We start from the raw sequence: 16873 nt of genomic DNA, 5'->3' as shown, positions 1-16873 counted from the left end.
ATTTTAACTCATTGATTTATATGGAGAATTATTTTTCTATTATAATTGAAAGGAACTGCATCTTAAATGATCTGATTTTACTGATTTCTCCCTCAAATCTACTAAATGTCCCTTAAATTTTCGAAATGAACTGGCATTACATTTAAATTTAATATGGTTAAAATTTGTTTATTGAATATTATGCATCACAAAATAATAATAATAAATTTAATAGACATGTACTAGACATGAAATCAGTAAAATCAAACTATTAAAATTCTAGTTGATTTCAAAGAAAGTAGGAAATAATTTCCTATCTAGATCAATGATGGCACAGGTATTGATCACCGTTAAGGTTCATGGTATTTTACTCAGCTTTTAAAGTTAAAAGGGCAACGCCTTATCTTTTATGGAGAAATATTACGATCCCCATTCCTCCACTGAAAGAAGACCCTGCCTTGACAATACTGCGATGACTATATAAAAACGCCACACCTTGCAGTTGCTTTGACTCTCAATTTTATAATTCCACTGAATGAATGTTTGTTGATCTGTACTTATGTTAAACATAAGAGGCATTATACAGGGTCGTTTTGACGTATGACTAGCGTCGTACTAAAGGACTGACTAGTGCAGAAAACACATGTTAATCGAACTCTTTAGTATGACACTAATCACGCGTCAGAACGATTCTGCCTAAGGCCCAAGAATTCTAGAGTCTTGCCAATCTTAGGGTATAAGACAAACAATATGCATTTTGAATATTTCATAGGAGAACTTCTATATTTCAGGTGGAATCCCTCCACTAGCAGCATTCTTCGGGGGTCTCTTAGCAGGCCCCGTCCAGGAGAGAATTGGAAGAAAACGGACCTTGATGATTAGTGGTCCTCTATTCATGCTCGGATGGAGCATCGTAGGTTTTGCTGTAAATATTGGAATGATGCTCACTGGACGATTGCTCGTTGGGTTCTGTGCTGGCATTGCTACGCCTTCTGCTCAAGTTTATGTACGTAAAATTTAACCATTAAGAAAATTCATCATTTAGAGAAGGTAGAGTAAGATAAGTGTAAAAATTCTTCTCGGGACAATTAGATAAAAGATTTTTTTTTCCCCTGACAACCAACCATTAGCTTGTCACAACATTTACGCGTTGAACTTTAAACAATCATTTGCAACATTGCCCCTTGGTTCTCTGTGTAGTAGTGTAATCTGCAATATATTTCAATGTTCTTAATTTAGACTTATCGGAATATGGACAAAATCACGTGGCCGAAACATCGCCGCTCAAAATCTCGCCAGCCAAAACCTCGCGTGGCCAAAACCTCGCCGCCCAAAATCTCGCGTGGCCAAAACCTCGCCGCCCAAAACCTCGCGGGACAAAATCTCACCAGGCCAAAACCTCGCGTTGCCAAAACCTCGCCACCCAAAACATCGCGTGTCCAAAACTCGCCGCCAAAATCTCGTGGGCAAAAATCTCACCTGCAGCTTAATAAAAATTCAATGTAGTATAACAATATCTGCTGCTTTTCTTATAAGTAAAAAGAAACAAAGGAAGGAAGAGCTTGGTGTGGTGATAGTAGGGGCGCCGAATTCTACTTCGCCTAGGGGCGCCGAATTCTACTTCGCCTAGGGGCGCCGAAATCTGTAGCTACGGCTCGGCTCTCTCTCTCTCTCTCTCTCTCTCTCTCTATATATATATATATATATATATATATATATATATATATATATATATATATATATATACCACTCCCCTCCCTTTTGTTATGCCGACAAAGTGAAATTATAAAAGACATCCTAGGCTCGAACCTCATCTATGTTGAAAATTTGATTGAGATCGGTAGGATGGCTCAAGAGGTATAATGTAACAAACATAGTCATTTAATTTTTATATATATAGATTTCCAAAGCATGCATTAGAATTTTTCTTGTCATTATTTTAATGTAATTATCTGTTATTACTAAACAGATACATATAGTAATATATAGAACATTCTACATTGAAGAAATCGTCGTGAAGAGGTTTTATCCTGACGACATTTCTTTCCAGGCGACACTACGTCTCGCTTAATTTAGACCAGGTGAGATTCTGTGTCGAGAGATCGGCGATATTTTGGGGCGCGAGATTTTGGAGGACGAGGTTTTGGCAAGGCGAGGTTTTGGCCCCGCGAGATTTTGGCCGGCGAGGTTTTGGCCAGGCGAGGTTTTGGCCCCGCGAGATTTTGGCCCGCGACGTTTTGGGCGGCGAGGTTTTGGCCAGGCGAGGTTTCGACCCGGCGAGATTTTGGGCCGCGAGGTTTTGGGAGGCGAGGTTTTGGCCAGGCGAGGTTTTGGTCCGCGAGGTTGTCGCCGCGAGGTTCTGGCCGCGAGGTTTTGTACCCAAACCATATGAGTCAACTTTGTAGTGATCTCTATTACAAATATGCTCCATTTCATTTACCAACAGAACGGAACATCCTTCTCCCCTTCCCCGTTTTCATTAAGAAGTCAAAAGTGAGTTCAACACCTGATTTTTTTAAAAATATATATAATTGGCCGTGTTTCTAATACCAATAGTATGATGGGAGCGTACATATTAGCCTTACGACCTACTATGCATAGTCTGCAAGTACTCATCTCATCACAGAAACCATTCTATCACTCGATCGCGATGCGCTATAATGCAGTGGTTCTAACCCTTTCGTGCCTACAGCTCCTTTGGTTGAATACGATTGTCCTGAGGGCTTCCCGTCATCTTATTCCAATCCACCCATGCACAAAGCTGAACGTGACTTGGACAAAGCAGTTTAAGAACCGAGAAAGGTTTGAATTCTTAAAATCAACCTCGAAGAGTCTACTTTTCATTTTAAAAGAAGTCTAAACGTTTGATAATTTGTAAAATGTATAATGGCTTTGTCCAGTACGTAATAAGAAAAAGATCGTAACAGGTCATAAAATATCAAACGTTTCCCCAATATTCTATCACCCCTTTTTGTTTCAGCGGCCTCTTAGGAAACTAGAACGCTCCCTGGAGGCGTTAACGTCCACGTTGCTATAAGGTATGTGTCAACAGATTACACAAACATCGACTGACAAAGTTGGCTCACATTGAACACTTTGACGTCTTGATCTTATGAAATAAACCTTTTTGAGTTTCTCTTTATATTGATGCCACTTTCGTAACTTACAAATACCATGAATCGTCACGATGGGAACGAAGTGAAATTAGAAGTTTTGTTTCGATCTCCCGCTGGCTTCTTTCATTTGTCTATGTTCCTTGCAATTACTTACTTCTTTTGTTCTGTTCAATGCATAGGTGTGTCGTAGTTTTTGGTGACGTTGCGCAGCGCGCAATTACTGCTAACACCGATTTCCAGGCGCTACGTCGTTCTCTGTGTTGGCTGATTGCCATTCCTATACTTCGTCCCCCATGACGCACTTCGAATGCTTATGATTCTGTCCTCATTTGTTGTACACATTTTAACTTGAAATATGTGTATTTCTTATTTTTGTTTTGTCTATTGATTTCCGAAGAGTCAAGTTTCTTCCACATTCTGAGTGTTCGTTACGTCCTCCTAAAATTACCCAAAATTCACCTGCTTTATATATATATATATATATATATATATATATATATATATATATATATATATATATATATATATATATATATATATATATATATATATATATATATATATATATATATATATGTTCAATTTTGACCCCCCTTTTCTTGTAGCCATTAGTAGCTTATACAAGAGGTGTTCATTCAAGATTTTCCCTGACCTACTTACCGCTGACTGATACAGTCCTTCTCTATATAGGAACCTCCAATGGTCACAAACTTTTTCCATCTCTTTATGCACTGGTGGGAACGTTGCTTGTAGATATTCGCAGAATGTCCTAGAAGCGAGCACTTGACCCCAGAAATCAGCGTTTAATTGTCTTGGAGATGCTTTTCCTTCAGAAATGACTTAATGGTTGGGAAGAGGTGAAATCAGATGGTGTAAGGTCAGAAGATTAGGAGAATGGAGAAGGATTTAATGCCAACAAGAGCGTGCTTCCGTCTGTACAACATGCGAGTTCTGAGTTGGAGCATTGTCTTGAAGGATACGGACACCTTTAGTAATCATTCTATGACTCTTGGTTTGATGGAATCCTATAATTTCTGTAAAAGTGAAGTATAAACGTCAATGTAATTGTGGTATGCTTTACCAGGAAAACTATCATCACTGCTCGATGCTGATCTCGAAAAAAACTGTCAAGATGATCTTGCCTGCTGAGGGTTGACACGGTCCTTCTTTATAGTTGGTCATTAAGTATGCTTCCATTGCTTTGATTGGATCTTACTCTCTGCGTCATAATGACGGATCCATCTTTTATCCTGAATTGTTGGTGTACCAGGAAAGTCCTTCTGGTTTCTATAGTACAGGGTCAAAAATCCCTGCTCTTAGAAAGGTGTTACTAGCTGGGGAACCCATCGGGAAGACATGTTATGTATGTGCAAATGCTCATGGATTATTTTTGTCTTAGATCTCACACTTCTCTTGACATCTTCAATTGGTTAGTGAATAATTATATGGCGTTCCTCCAAGGTGGTGGCTCCCATTTGCTAAACGATGTTTTCATCGATGGCGGGCTTAGGTTGCCTTGGAATGAGGGTCGTTTCTACTGAAGTCCGACTACACTTGAATTGACGATGTTAGTGCTTCACAACTTCATATAAAAGGGTTTCCACTCCATAAGTGTCTTTCATATCATCAAATGTCTCTTTTGGTTTGCAGTTTCTCAAGTACAGAAACTTGATCGTCGCTCAGGATTCAATTTATCCTTTTTTTGCACTTTCTTTCACTTAAGTGTTTGTAACACAGAAAATGTTAGGAGTTAAAAGATGAAATTTCCCTCATAATCTATAGAAATATGTATTAAAACATATGTAAAATATCAGTATTCTACATTAACTACAATTAGGTGAGGGGAAAATCTTTAATGAACACCCCACGTATGTTGTATGCGGTTGTTTGAAGGATTTGGGCTTCATGTGCCACCGACCATTTTTTGCTATCCTGATCTCGTACTCAAGTAGTTCTTCTCAGTGTAGGTGAAAACTTTATCTCATAGATCAAAATAATTTTGTGTTGTTAAACGATAAACATATCATTACTTCGTTTTCTGCGTTGCTATTAAAACGATTTTGCGAATTGGTAATACAAAGGGCCATTGCAGGGTAAAGACACGTGGCAGTGTGAAAAGTAGCTTTTTGGTCTACACTCCTTTTTTGTATACGTCTCTACACTTACAATTTGCAGTATCGAGAAGAAAGGTTTCTGAATATCGTACGAATTCTTCGCGAGCTGCCTTCTGTTTTACGTCCGTAATATGCTTTTCTGTAATATGTCTTTACACAGTGATGGCTGTTTGTACTAGCCATTCGTAAAATCGTTTTAATAACAAAACACAGAACAAAATAATGGCACGTTATTGTTCAACATAAAGCACTGTATCCCACGAAGTAAAAGTTTTCACGTGCACACTGAGCAAATGTCAGAGTCGAACTGACTGGGCACAGAGAAAAATATCCCACCTGACCGTTTTTATCCAAAAATACTGCTCCACCTTATTTCACACTCTCTTCCACTTCTGGAATATCTGACTAGACTTGTAAATAAGCCATGTTGAACGACGTCACCCTAAAATATGACACATCTACGCACTGAACAGAACAAAAGAGGTAAGTAATTGAAAGAAACATAATCAGATAGAAGAAAGAAACCGGAGGGAGATCAAAACAAAACTTACAACTTTTACCTATTTATGCTAGACGAGGCGATGAAAATTCAACTAATTTAGAAAGAACATACAACTTAAATAATACTTAATTTAGGCATTTACAATAGTAAGCATAAGATAGATATAGATATAGATAGATATATATAGATATATACATTCAGCTAAAAATTAAAACAAGGCATTTACGGCAAATCAAAGAATTGACCTAAAAATCTAAATTTTTTTATATGAACTTATTGTGATGAATGGCAACTTTTTATCCAACATTGAAAATAAAAATAAAAAAAGTTTTTCGGTCCACTCTAATGGGTACACCTCAAGAAGAAAATATGAGTGGTGCTTAAGATATCTTAGCTCTAATTATGAAGGCAACAAATAATCACCCAACAGTACTTGAGAAAAAATATTTCGAATTTCTTCAGACATTCGCGACTTCAATATCCGAAAAGCATCTAATGAATTTCTATTAGTATACTGGGATAATGTACAGCCCTCCACCTAATATTCCCGTCTTCTTCCCTACCTTCCCAAAATAATTTTATTCTTTAGGCTCTGGCAGTACAGATTTCATCACTATTATGAAAATTTATTATACAATTCCAATCATCTACTAGGAAACGGAAAAGCAACGGTGATCAACAGAGGTTCGCTCTTTAGATGACAATGACTTCAAAGCAAACCTTGCCCTAGGTAGTTGTCAGATGACCTGAGAGCCACCTGGTGAGGAATTTCGAAAACCAGTTATTTTCTCTCCAAATCTTTAAGGAAAAAATAGGCATACTATTTAAGTAACTATTTGATCTCCGTAAATCCCATGTTCAACTTTGTTCATTATACACTACTCTGACATAAGTAAATAGAAACCCGTAGAGCAACATGATTTGGTGGAAACACCCAGTAAATTTGAACGGGGGATGAATATGACGTAATTGGTGTGTGAACATTCAGCACAATAAGTGTCACTATGTGAGTGGAAGGTTGAGGAGTTGACAGAGTTTACCCGAGGTAGTTTAAGTGAATGTTCAAAGTGTCGTCTAATTCCAATGTGACAGAAAAAAAAAACATGCATATACCCAATATCTAGTGGACCGAATTGCGAAGTGGACCAAGACGAACGCCACGTTTGAAACATACGATCGTTCAGAGTGCAAAGACCTGACCATCCAAATTTACCAGTGACAGAAACCGAGTGGACCGATCAGCATGGACGTTAAAATCCTATGCTTACAAGCAAAACCACAAATGATACGAAGTGACAATTGAGCTATCGCCAGTTACAATGAGCCACAACCATGTTGCAGAATCCAGTAAAAGCCGATTTTGTGAATTCTCAGACATAGATCAATACTGGATGTTGAGTTGATCAAAAGACCACGATTCCACAATCTTACAATAAAATATGGTGATACAAGTGTCATAGTGTAGGTTGCAATTTGGAAAGGCGGTTACAGTAGCCTAATAGTTTGCGATAGGCACATTAATGCTTGCGAAATACATCGTAGTATTGCAAGGTGGATTGCTATCCTTCATTTAAACAGACGGACTGTAGCGAGTCACAACAGAACTCATGGATGACGGTCTTTTTGTCACAGGAAAAGCTAGCTACGTGCGGGAAGGGGCAAAATGAGGTTCAAATTCTGCCGCGACCTGGACAGTTTCCATTTATGAATCCTACTGAAAATGGCTGGCATATCCTACAACTGAAATTGTACTCATAGGCAGTCAGACATAAATTCAAACGATAGTTAAGGAACTCTGAGACGAATGCCAAAGTGACATCGATGACTTACTGAATAATATGCTATGTAAGATTGGAGGTTTACGTGCTGCCAAGGGAGTCTTCACCAACTCCAACATAAGAAATGGTTCCATTTGAGCACTATACGTAGCGGTCGTACAGGCTCATTTTTCGGGTGATATTGGCTTATGTCAGGGTACCATATTCATATGTTGTCACTATATTCATGTGATATGGAACCAATGTACCAGTGATACTAAGTATCTGATTTAGTTTACGGAAACTAAATTAGACAAACGAGAATTTTGTATGTTGTATGTAATGGTACGCTATATACGCTTATACAATCAAACTCAAATGTTCGTTGTATCTAATCCAGTTGTAGTTTGGATTTAAAAGTGCGCCATCAAAAAGATTTAGTTTAATGTTTATGTACAGTACATGTAGAAACATTGAACTATGTTTCTTTATACTTTATGATCTAACGAACAGAGAACATATACAGTAAACAACTATATGAAATGGAAAACAACTACAGTGTACAGTATTCAAGAGATATCTTTCTGTACATCAGAAACTAAATACCCTTTCTTTACAAATATTCAGGAGCGCAGGAACGAAAGTTCTGATTGGGAAGGGGGATAGCAAAAGTTAGACTACCACCTTACGTGTCGACACTCATAAATTGTCAATATACATACAGGATAAAGCATTTATCGTGATACGTCCTTGCAACTTTTAAACTAATAGATTCAAAACATTAATATCGTACCATGCAAATATTGAGAAGGAGACATTGTTTGACGTACAACCAGATTAACAGTATTGCCAACCCAACATGAAGTTCTATTTTTTCAAATGGTACTACGTCAAGTTATCATGTACTTGGAATTTATATGTAACGCAAAATCTTACAATATCACATTTATTTTATGCAGTGTTGCAAACTAAAGGTGCCACTGCATCACAAAAATCGAAAGCCAATTTAATTTTGGAGTATTCTGCAACAGTAATAACGCAAGTGACACGGACGAGGTAATGTGCATCCAAAACAATTTAGTGCGAATACTATGGTCATAATATGGTATATTTCGAACAAGCAGAAAGAAAGTTGCAAAGAATCGAAAATTTCACTTTTTTCAAAGAGCTTTATTTTGAAAAGCTGTTTAGGTTGGTATGACATTTAATTCCGTAGATGGTTTTCAATACACATAAAGATCATAATATTTCTACCACTTTCACTTTGAATAAAGGGTTAACATACGACATGAAACTTATTCTTGGGACATTGAGTCGATTCAAAAAAAAAAAAAAAAAAACTCGATACACCTTATCATTTTTGCCCTAAGTTGATCAACGTTGATACTGGAAATGGTTAGAATGGTTAATGTCTTAGAATTATCACTATATAGGAATCAATATTAAAACCGAAAGTTCTATTTCTTACTACTTCTGATTTCAATAGGAGGATAAAGCTTAAATGAAATTTATTCTTCGTATACTGTGTTCATATAAAAAAAATAGTTTGACACCTACTATTAAGGTTTTCACTTCGTGGAAATATTAAAATAACCGAAAGTAGCTCTCAAATTAAATTGCCGTTCGCCTGTTTTTAAGTTCCTTTTGCTTGAGTGACCTAGTGACTATCTTCAATCACATTTAATTCCACTATGTCACACACACATTTTGTCCATGGCAGTCAACCAGTTAACGTCATACTGAATGCAAAAATGAATCATTTATAGTGGCTTTCAGGTAAAGAAAGATATTTGTGAGTATACGATGTTATGAAAACTAAATATTTACAAAAATAAATACAGTAAATAGTTCTCACTGCTCCACAGAATTATCTTTGTGGTTGTTGTTCTTCAGTGGTTAGTGACGGCGGTGAAGGTATCAATAATATTCCACATTTGTGCGCAAAGTACCTGTGCACGAAATTTAGTTTGGATTCCCTTGTTCATATGTCTGTCTTTCTATGAATAATAAAGGTTCTTTTGATCGGTTTCACATTATTTAATATATCTAAGTTCAGCATACTCAAATTAAACCAAAAGTAACACTTGAACACTTGAAATAATTTCTTCCGTAAAATTTTAATTCTTTGTTCCAATGATAACGACAGAACAACTAAAATAAACTCTATTAAAGGTTAGGAAAAGATATGGTAATAGAATTGACACTTTGGAAAAGTACTTATGTCAGTCTCTGTATTCCTCAAAACAGATAACAGATAGATGCATTCCAAGCGAAATTAGTTAATTTTGAAAAATGTTGTAGTTTCTTCATCTCTGATTTTACTTGTGTTTTGGTATGTTATGAGATATCAAGAGAAGTGTTGTAATGCAAAGTGGCAGATGCTAGTGGTTTACCATTTCCAAGATAGAGAGCACTGAACTCGTAAAAAAATACTCCAAACATGTATATATTAACCTACTGTATTTGTAGTTACAGTTTGGTAAATGTGATGAACAAGAATCTTTGTCTCGGTACGCATAGTAATACAGAGGAACATACAAAAAAGTAAGAAACCAATATCACCAATGTTGCCATCACCATGGCAGTCAAAGGTGAAGGTCATTTACACAAAAGTGACCCAAGTTTGGTCATCTTTGTGGAGTAAAAGGGGAAAGAACCACTAACCTTTACTTTGTGACAGAGAACTTTGGACCTTACTCTGATCATCGGTGTATATTTCAGCTGGTGGTATGTTCCCCTTCCTGTGTATCGATGTTATTGTAACTCAATGTTGTCAATATCGGCCATACTTGGGTGGCCATATTGTAAAAGGGCCTGTAGAAAAATTGTTCAACATATGAGAAAATAACCTGTTGTGATAGGTCTCCTTGCACAGCAAATATGATTTGGTGGTTCACAGTATTGTCAGGAGTTATCAAAGGTACAATATGGCTGTGTTCAGATCATGAAAAACATAGTCGAATACTACATGTAATATAGATGTCTATGATTACAACCCATATGTTGAGCATAAAAGACATATTATCATACCAATAGGTGGCTGAGATGCAAATTAATGCTTGTATAACCTGGAACATAAAAATATGTGAGTCATTAGCAATTCTCTGGAACCCGTATACACATTCCAGAAGAAAGTCCTACAGCTTTTAAAACAGCATCTACCACACATACAGAAAGATGTGTATTTTACTGATGGCGCCGTTGGCTAGTATAAGAACAAAAAAAAAATCATCTGCCTACCAGGCCGGTAGCCAGCCCAAAAATGTAGAGGGCCCTGGTAGAAGTTAGGGGGGCAATCTAACCATATTATAGTTCATCACTATATTATATTCATTTGCAAGCCTACCCTGAAAATTTTAGGGGGCGGTAAAAAGTTATTGTAATGGCAACATTGGTGATATTGGTTTCTTACTTTTTGTTTGTTCTCCTGTATTACTATATGTACTGTGACAATGATTCATATTCCTCACATTCACCAAACTGTAACTACAAATATTTTAATATATTGTAGTTTGGAGCATTTTTCAAGTGTTCAGTGCCCTCTATCTTGGAAACGGTAAACCATCAGCATCTGCCACTTTGCATTTCAACACCTCTCTTGATACCTCATAACATACTAAAGCATGAGGAAAATCAAAGACGGTGCAACTACACCCATGTGCTGATTTCGCTTGGAATGCACCAATATTAAAACAAATGATCAGGCAAAATTAATTCCACACGGTTCCACATGAATTACACATTTTTTTTATAAAGCATTATTTTATTACAGCATTAGTATCCCTAAATAACATAAAGAAAAATAAAACAGTGTGCATGTCAACATACTTTTATAGATATGATGAAAAGGAGCACACGAACTAGATTGAAAGAATGTATTCGGATGCCAAATACAACGATGCCTCAACATCGGGCCTTTAAAACATCTGAAAGAGACGAAACAACATCATTCACACCTTCACCGTCATCAATAACCACTGAAGAAGAAGAGCAAATATCATTTTGTGCAGCAGCAAGATATTTATATTAAATTTTGTAAATATCTAGCTTCCATGTAACCTGTTCTCACAAAATACCCTTCCTTCCCTTTGTCTTCCTTATCGGAAATTCAGCGTTTAATATGACATTTTAAGCGTCTATAATGATTTGATGGAGCAAAGTGAGTACATTTTGAGACTATTGATAAGATTACTCTTCAGGCAGTTTATAATATAACTAGCTGTAAGCATACGTCGTTCCCAGGTGTCTTAATTCAGAACTTGGATAAAGAAAGAGAGGAGGAAGATTTTCCTTAAAGGAATGTCCCAACAGCAATTTCATTGTCCGGGTATTTATCTTCTTCTTTTTTTAATGTAAACTCGCGGCAATGTGCATAACAAAAAGCAATACATTTATCCTGTCTTGCTATATAAACCAGCGTATCCAAAATCTCATATGGGTTGCATAGAGGCAAAGCATTCTGGAACATGTTAAATCCGTATATTTTCCATCAGAAAAAAGTGCTTAAATTGTGACACATCCTAATCCCCCGCAAACCGAAAATCAAACAAAAATTTTAGGAATGATCAAAAAATAGCTCAAAACATTGCGATCTTGGCCAATAATTAGTTTTTGGATAAGAGACCAGAAACTTTTTGAATGGACCCTAAATCGAGTTTTCTTTTTCTTTCTTTCTTTCTTTCTTTTCTTTTCTTTTCTTTTCTTCTCTTTTTTTTATGAAATAAGCACATTATACTGACTTAAATGGTTTGGGTTTGGCTATACTATATGTAGTTCTCCAGATATAAGGCCTACAAAATTTTTTCCTGAAATAGATTGGATCTTTTGATCCAAAAAAACGGCTTCACGATTAGATCTGGTAAAGATCCAACATTTGGTGACTCTACGTAAATCCCTTGTATGCGATGACAGCCACATGCATATTATTTTATCATCTTTTGAGGTACTTGGAAACTAGTTTGAAGTTCAAATGGTTATCTTTTTTAATTGTTTTGGCTCGTTCTGTTGTGTGTACCTCAATATAGAGATAGACAAATACTAAGTGCTTCTTTCTTTCTTTCTTTTTTAGGTGTGTGAATGTACTCACGCCAAAATTCGAGGTATTTTGGGTTCTTTACCTGGCATGTTCATGGCAGTAGGAGTGCTCATTTGTTACTTACTTGGAGCTTGGTTAGAATGGGATGCATTAGCATGGGCTACTGCTGCTTTCGGTGGATTGTTATTCGTCATATTGATTCCGTTCCCAGAGTCACCAACTTGGCTTTTGAGCCGTGGACGACATGAAGAAGCTGAGAAGGCACTCAAATGGTTTCGATCTTCGGATGATGTGACTGACGAACTGAGAGAAATGAAAGCCCAAGTGGCACTAGCAAGTGACAGTGGTGTGAGACCTTTCAGCAGACAAGCGCTCATGCAGAAACCTGTATTCGTACCTCTTTTACTTTCAGTGGCATTGGTTCTATTTCAAGGGCTTAGTGGTATTGATGCTGTCATCTTTTACACCGTCCACATATTTAGGTCATCATCTTCGACCTTAGATGATCATCTGGCTACTATATTGGTTGGTCTTATACAACTTATCTCAACAGCATGTTCGTTGATAATTGTTGATAGAAATGGCCGAAAACCATTGTTGATAGCTAGTGGTGCAATTATGGTAGTTTCTATGTCGGCTTTGGGAACATATTTCTATTTACAAGAACAAAGTCAAGCAGAGAATTTGGGTTTCTTACCGCTTGCAAGTCTCATGCTCTTCATGATAGGCTTCGCTCTTGGATATTGTAGTATTCCCTTCCTCATTATGGGTGAACTATTCCCTGAGAAACAACGAAGTGTTTTCAGTGGAATATCTGGGGCCTTCAGTCTTATCATTACCTTCATTATCACAAAGACTTTTCCAGGTCTCAGTAGTTCCATAGGACTTTATGGTGCCTTTTGGTTCTACGCTGCATTCTCGCTTTTCAGCTGTTTCTTTGTATATTTCTGTCTCCCTGAAACAAAGGGAAAGACATTAAAAGAAATTGAGCGTACTTTTAGAAGGAGGTCCTTATCTATATCTGAACGTGCAGAATTTGATTCTCTTATGAAAACATTAAACGTCAAAGTCTAATTTGAAAACTAGGGTAAACTATTCGTAATGTGTTTCAAGTTGTATTTTTTTTTTTTTTTTAAAAAAAAAGACTATTGTTTATAACTATTTGCATCTAGGATTTTCTAGATGTAGTAATCCTCTAACAACTAAATCAATATATTACATTTAAAGATGCGATGTTGACTTTTACATTATATTTCAAATGCGATTAAAAAAAAAAAAAGTGATGGTTCGGATTGCACGGTATTAAATCATTGGTGATTCTAATTGTCAAAATTAGCGTTCTCTTCATAATAATAACGAGATAGTTTTTTAGAATTGCATACATTTCGTCATATATATTTACACCTTTCGTACATTATTAGCTTTAAAAGTCAACCCAAGAGAATTAGTTGTTAGAATTAGTTGTTTATATTAAAAAAAAAAAAAAAAAAAAACTATAATTTTGTTAAAAACGAAGAAAACTTGTACATATCTATTAGCTGTTAAATTAAGCACGTAAAATGTTGTTGCTGTTAAGCTGCAATTAAATTTTACCTTTAAAACTATGTCATCAAAATGAAAACTGTTAAAGTGAACTATGTTTTCTCTTAATCTACATAAAAATGAAAAGTAGTTGGAGTTTCTGTAAGAATCTGTTCTATATGTGTTTTTATAACTATTTTCTAAAGCATGCTTTTTCAAGATAAAATATGTGCGAAGAGTCGTCGAAGAGAATTAAATGATAAAAGATCTCATTTTCCTTGAGTTAAGTGGAATTTTGTTTGAGATGCAGTAGAAGTAGTCGTGGACAAAATCAAGGAGAGCAGGATTAGGTCGGCATTCACTTCTAGCCCATACTTCTACGTAATGATGCATTGGCATATCATATTGATCTGGAGTGAGAATACCATTAAGCTCTCTTACGTTGATTGTGAAAATTCTTCTGTGGTCCACCGCATAAAATCTGGAGGATTGACATCCATAACTGATTTATTGGAAAATCATTCCAATTAACTGGTCATACAGGGGCGTAGGAGTGACAATGCAGGGGTATCTTGAATTTTGTTGAAGTAATACTGAGTATATATATTTCACTTCCCTCTAGTTTCTCAAACTTTCATTGCACCTCCAAATTAGCATCGTTCTTGCACTTCATAGTTATACATATGCATTGTACGTAACATACCATTTTATTACATAGAATATTATATATAATGTGTTATATTAAGTACTTGATACTCTGTAAACCAAAGACAAAATATGGATCATATTTGTACTAACAATATAGTCTGTGTTGATATTTTATGAGTTTTCACTTATGACTTCACATTATCATTATTATTGTTATTATTTTATCATCCATCTGCCTCACCATTATTATCACCAGCTGTAAATAAATTTTCATTTGAATAAATAAATACGTGAAAAATGTTTGTGTTTTGTACTATTATCCAGTTTAATAAGTATTCGATGTAACTATGAAGAAGGACGTACTGTGTTGTATGTTGAAACAGGCCCGTATCCAGGGGGATCTAGGGGGGGCCGGGCCCCCCTAAATTTTTGATGGCCCCCTAAAAGTTTTACAGTAGGCTTGCAAAAGAACTATAATATGGTGATGAACTATCATATGGTTGGATCGGGCCCCCCCCCCCTAACTTCAGCCGGGCCCCCTCTACATTTTTGGGCTGGCTACGGGCCTGTGTTGAAAGATTGTGATAGCAAGTCTCACTTCCTAATTTTAATTAGCATTATCTTGCTCAAGGTAATTATTATCAAATCTTATCTAGAATCGGCTACGCACTGGCCATGTAGCCGTGGACTTAGGTGGAACTCTGTAGTTCTTACCTTGCTTTGACGATGTCAGAAACGTCAGCATATTGGCTCAATCATCACATCTATATGCAAATTACTGGCGAAACAGCAGCAAGGTCGTTTAAAGCGCTGTTAACACCTCGTATCGCAAATAATGGTACTTCGAAAATCTGAAATGCTTCCCTGTTATCTCTAGACAATGTACCAATTCTTACACATCACAATTCTTTTTCTTAGTTTAGAGGTCATCATATTTTGAAATCCAATATGTACAGGCACTCTTTCTTTATTTATCTGTGGATGCAACAGCGTTAGGCATTCAAAAGAAGTTCTAATAGCTCGTTAAATGTGTATATTCATTCGTGTGTTCTTACAGGGAATTTTAATGTTGAAAACTGGCTATCACATAGCCGTCAGGAATGTTCTCAAACAGGAAGAAGTGAAGTACCTCTCAAATTTTGCAGAATCAATAAGTTTTAGACAGACCGGCAAATTATATGATTTTTTATTCTGCCCTGGACAGTTATCTGCAAATAAATGCAGTTTGCCAACTTTAGGAGGCACACCTCTTCTGTTGTATTAATTTAAAAATAAAAGTCTTGTAGGGACTCCTGTAATCTCTCCCTCGCGATAAACATAATAAATTGTGAGGTCTGTTTTCATATAGTAAATACAACATACATTGACGTTCAATAGTTTTCCCATTCTAAACAAATCTTGGACAGAAAGCTTAGGGAGTTCAACGTTTTGCATGAAGTTGAAAAACTAAAATTAGGGTCTTATGTTAAACGTTTTGGGAAGTTTTTCAGGTTCATTGCTTGTTTCAACTTTTAAGCCCTTCTGTGAATCATAAGTTTTGCAGCTGCTGCATTCTTGTTATTCTCACAATGATTTCCTTGGATTCTGATATGTTTCAACACTGAAAGATCAGCTGAACGATACTTGACCTAGGGGCGTCATTTAGGGGAGCAGGAGGCGGCAATTCCCCCCTCCCAAGAGCTTGAGGAACGTATACTTTAATCGATTGTCTATTAATATACTAGTACAAAACGTGAAAGTCTTATGTCGGTGGTTCTCTTGCCCCCTCAAGTGAAGTCTGAAATGACGCCCCTGATTTGTCATATCGAAAATTCACTGATATAAGAACCCCTAAAATGTTACTCAGCTTCTCTTTTAAAATAACATTAAGTTTAAATTTGTATTTGTAAAACTCTGAAGAAGTTCTGGTAGAACCAATCCATTTCGGAAATCAAGTGTCTACAACATTGAATAGTAAAAATATCATATTATCAAATGCTAACTTACGTATACTCGATATTACTCTTATTTTTTTACGACAAACTGTGTCATATTTATCAGTTTGTTAGCTTTATTGATTTATTAATTAATTTTTTCGGGTTTAATGTCTCCTTCCAGCATCACTTTTATATGATAGGGGACTACAAGACAGTTTGAGTTTTAATTCGAGTTAAGCACTTTCCTTTCCCCACGAATGTCGCTTAGTTCAGGATCTGAGGGGG

The 16873-nt window shown here is 36.3% G+C and overlaps 1 protein-coding gene across 2 annotated transcripts in view; it reads left to right on the top strand.

Annotated features, from left to right (window-relative positions):
- LOC145689246 (facilitated trehalose transporter Tret1-like) overlaps positions 1-14959 on the top strand; it is a 122628-nt gene extending 107669 nt beyond the window's left edge. For both annotated transcript variants that reach the window (XM_081763391.1, XM_081763386.1), the window contains exons 3-4: positions 771-985; positions 12537-14959. In XM_081763391.1, coding sequence (XP_081619517.1) covers positions 771-985; positions 12537-13577 — 1256 coding nt within the window. In that variant the 3' untranslated portion in view covers positions 13578-14959. The remainder of the gene's footprint in view (positions 1-770; positions 986-12536) is intronic.
- Positions 14960-16873: the final 1914 nt, after the last annotated feature.

Source organism: Thermobia domestica, chromosome 1 (genome assembly GCF_964235325.1).
Source record: "Thermobia domestica chromosome 1, izTheDome1.hap1.1, whole genome shotgun sequence".
Classification (NCBI taxonomy): Eukaryota; Metazoa; Arthropoda; class Insecta; order Zygentoma; family Lepismatidae; genus Thermobia; species Thermobia domestica.
Note: the sequence above shows the minus strand (reverse complement) of the source record. Positions and strands in the feature narration are given on the sequence as shown.